This window comes from Octopus bimaculoides, chromosome 7, assembly GCF_001194135.2.
Source record: "Octopus bimaculoides isolate UCB-OBI-ISO-001 chromosome 7, ASM119413v2, whole genome shotgun sequence".
Lineage (NCBI taxonomy): Eukaryota > Metazoa > Mollusca > Cephalopoda > Octopoda > Octopodidae > Octopus > Octopus bimaculoides.
In genome coordinates this window covers 96,364,335-96,366,046 of record NC_068987.1, presented here as the reverse complement: position 1 = coordinate 96,366,046, position 1,712 = coordinate 96,364,335, and the positions used below count along the sequence as shown (strand labels likewise).

Below are 1,712 nucleotides of genomic sequence, written 5' to 3'. Positions count from 1 at the left end.
ATACGGGCATTTTTTGCCATAAATATTATTAGACAATTACCCAGAATAACAAATTACTGGAGCGATCAGGAACCTTTTGGTGATGAATATATTTCCAGTATTATGAACGAGTACGATTCGTGAAGCTGAACCAATATTTACATGTGAGAGACACTAGCAGTACACACACCCCCAGTACGTGGAAAACTTTGAGACAAAAATTATGCAATAGAATTGATTAAGAACCCTTTCTTTAATTATGTTCCAAATATCACATTAATATGTTGATAAATAAAAAAGTTACAGGTGTTTAATGAGACTAGTCTAAATTCATGATTATTTTAGAATTTAATTGAAACTCATGGGGGGGTGTATTTTGGTCAGAAATATAGTAACGAAAGGGTTAAGAATAATGGAAGGGACAATGTCAGGGCGAATAGTTTGATATGACTGGAGGTGTTTCTGAATTTAGCATGGACGTGTGTGTGATATTGAGACTAATGGAATGGAGAAAGAAAATTTTGAGGGGTTTTCTCAAGTGAGGACTTAGATGTGAGAGCTTGCAGGCTGTGTGATGCACAAAAAGCATCTTTTGTTTTTCAGACAGTAGACTTGCAGGAGTTGAGGTGGTGAGTAAAAGCACTCAGTTACCAGAGGTGGGTGAAGGAAAGGGATCTTTCTAGCAAAGTCCACCAGGAGATTTTTCAAACAATAACAACCTCTACAGATTGTTTTCTAAGCAGTCTCACTCTACAATGCGTTTACTGCATGTCATTGTGTTGTGATTTCTCCATTTGAGATGACTACCATACTTACTGGAGTTTGATTGTATTCCAGATAACAGAATATCTTGTGAAGCACGGAGCTGACATAAACTTACAAGAAAAGACAGAAAAGATGACACCACTTCATATTGCTATTGCTGCACATAATATTAAAGCTGTTCGTTTCTTCATTGAATCAGGTACCAGATATTTTCTTTCTTTCTCTCTTATCTGTTTTTTTCCAGTTGTTTCCTCTCTATTTTGTTCTTGTCTGCTACTTATAAAACTCTTCATGTACTAGATTACCTGTGGCACCATTTGTGTATAAACTAACACGGAAGCCTCTTTGTGATTGTTCAACTTGCTAGAAATAGCAGTGAAGTATTGCTCAAATTACATCCTATCATCTTTATAAGACGGAAGCTTACATTAAAAAGAGTAGCCCAGAGTACTCTAAGCGTAGAAAAAATATCTGTGAAATGGTCAGAGCTGGAGTACTTTTGGTTGTTAGACTGCTCAAATCATAGCTGATTTGGAGTTATTTGTGTAGAAAATAGATGGCTAAGTGGTTAAAGTATTGTACTATCTTCTCATTGTGAGTTCAAATCCACTGCAACTAGTTCATTGTGGTTTTTTGAAAAACACTCCTGAATGTGTTTGTTTACCTAGCTGTGAGGAATAAGTACCAGATCATTTGGAAATGTCACCTGGTGTTCTGTCCAGTGTATATATATGGAGTGCTGAAAAGTCCCTGGCTTTAAGGGTGTCAGAATAGGCATATCCTTACGAGTTCTTTTATAGGGATTAGAAAAACTGAAGGACTGTTGCAATAAGTGTGTGAATTGGAGAGGATAATATGTTGAATAAAATGATAATTAACTGATCCTCCAGTATTTTCTTTTGCCCAAAGCCAGAAACTTTTCAGCACCCACTCATATATATATTATATATATATATATATATATATAT

General features: G+C 35.6%; 1 protein-coding gene across 2 annotated transcripts in view; it reads left to right on the top strand.

Annotated features, from left to right (window-relative positions):
* The window catches only part of LOC106868840 (putative ankyrin repeat protein RF_0381), a 40,156-nt gene that overhangs the window by 29,092 nt on the left and 9,352 nt on the right, over positions 1 to 1,712 (top strand). For both annotated transcript variants that reach the window (XM_014914273.2, XM_052969817.1), the window contains exon 8: positions 817 to 943. In XM_014914273.2, the coding sequence (XP_014769759.1) occupies positions 817 to 943 (127 nt within the window). The remainder of the gene's footprint in view (positions 1 to 816; positions 944 to 1,712) is intronic.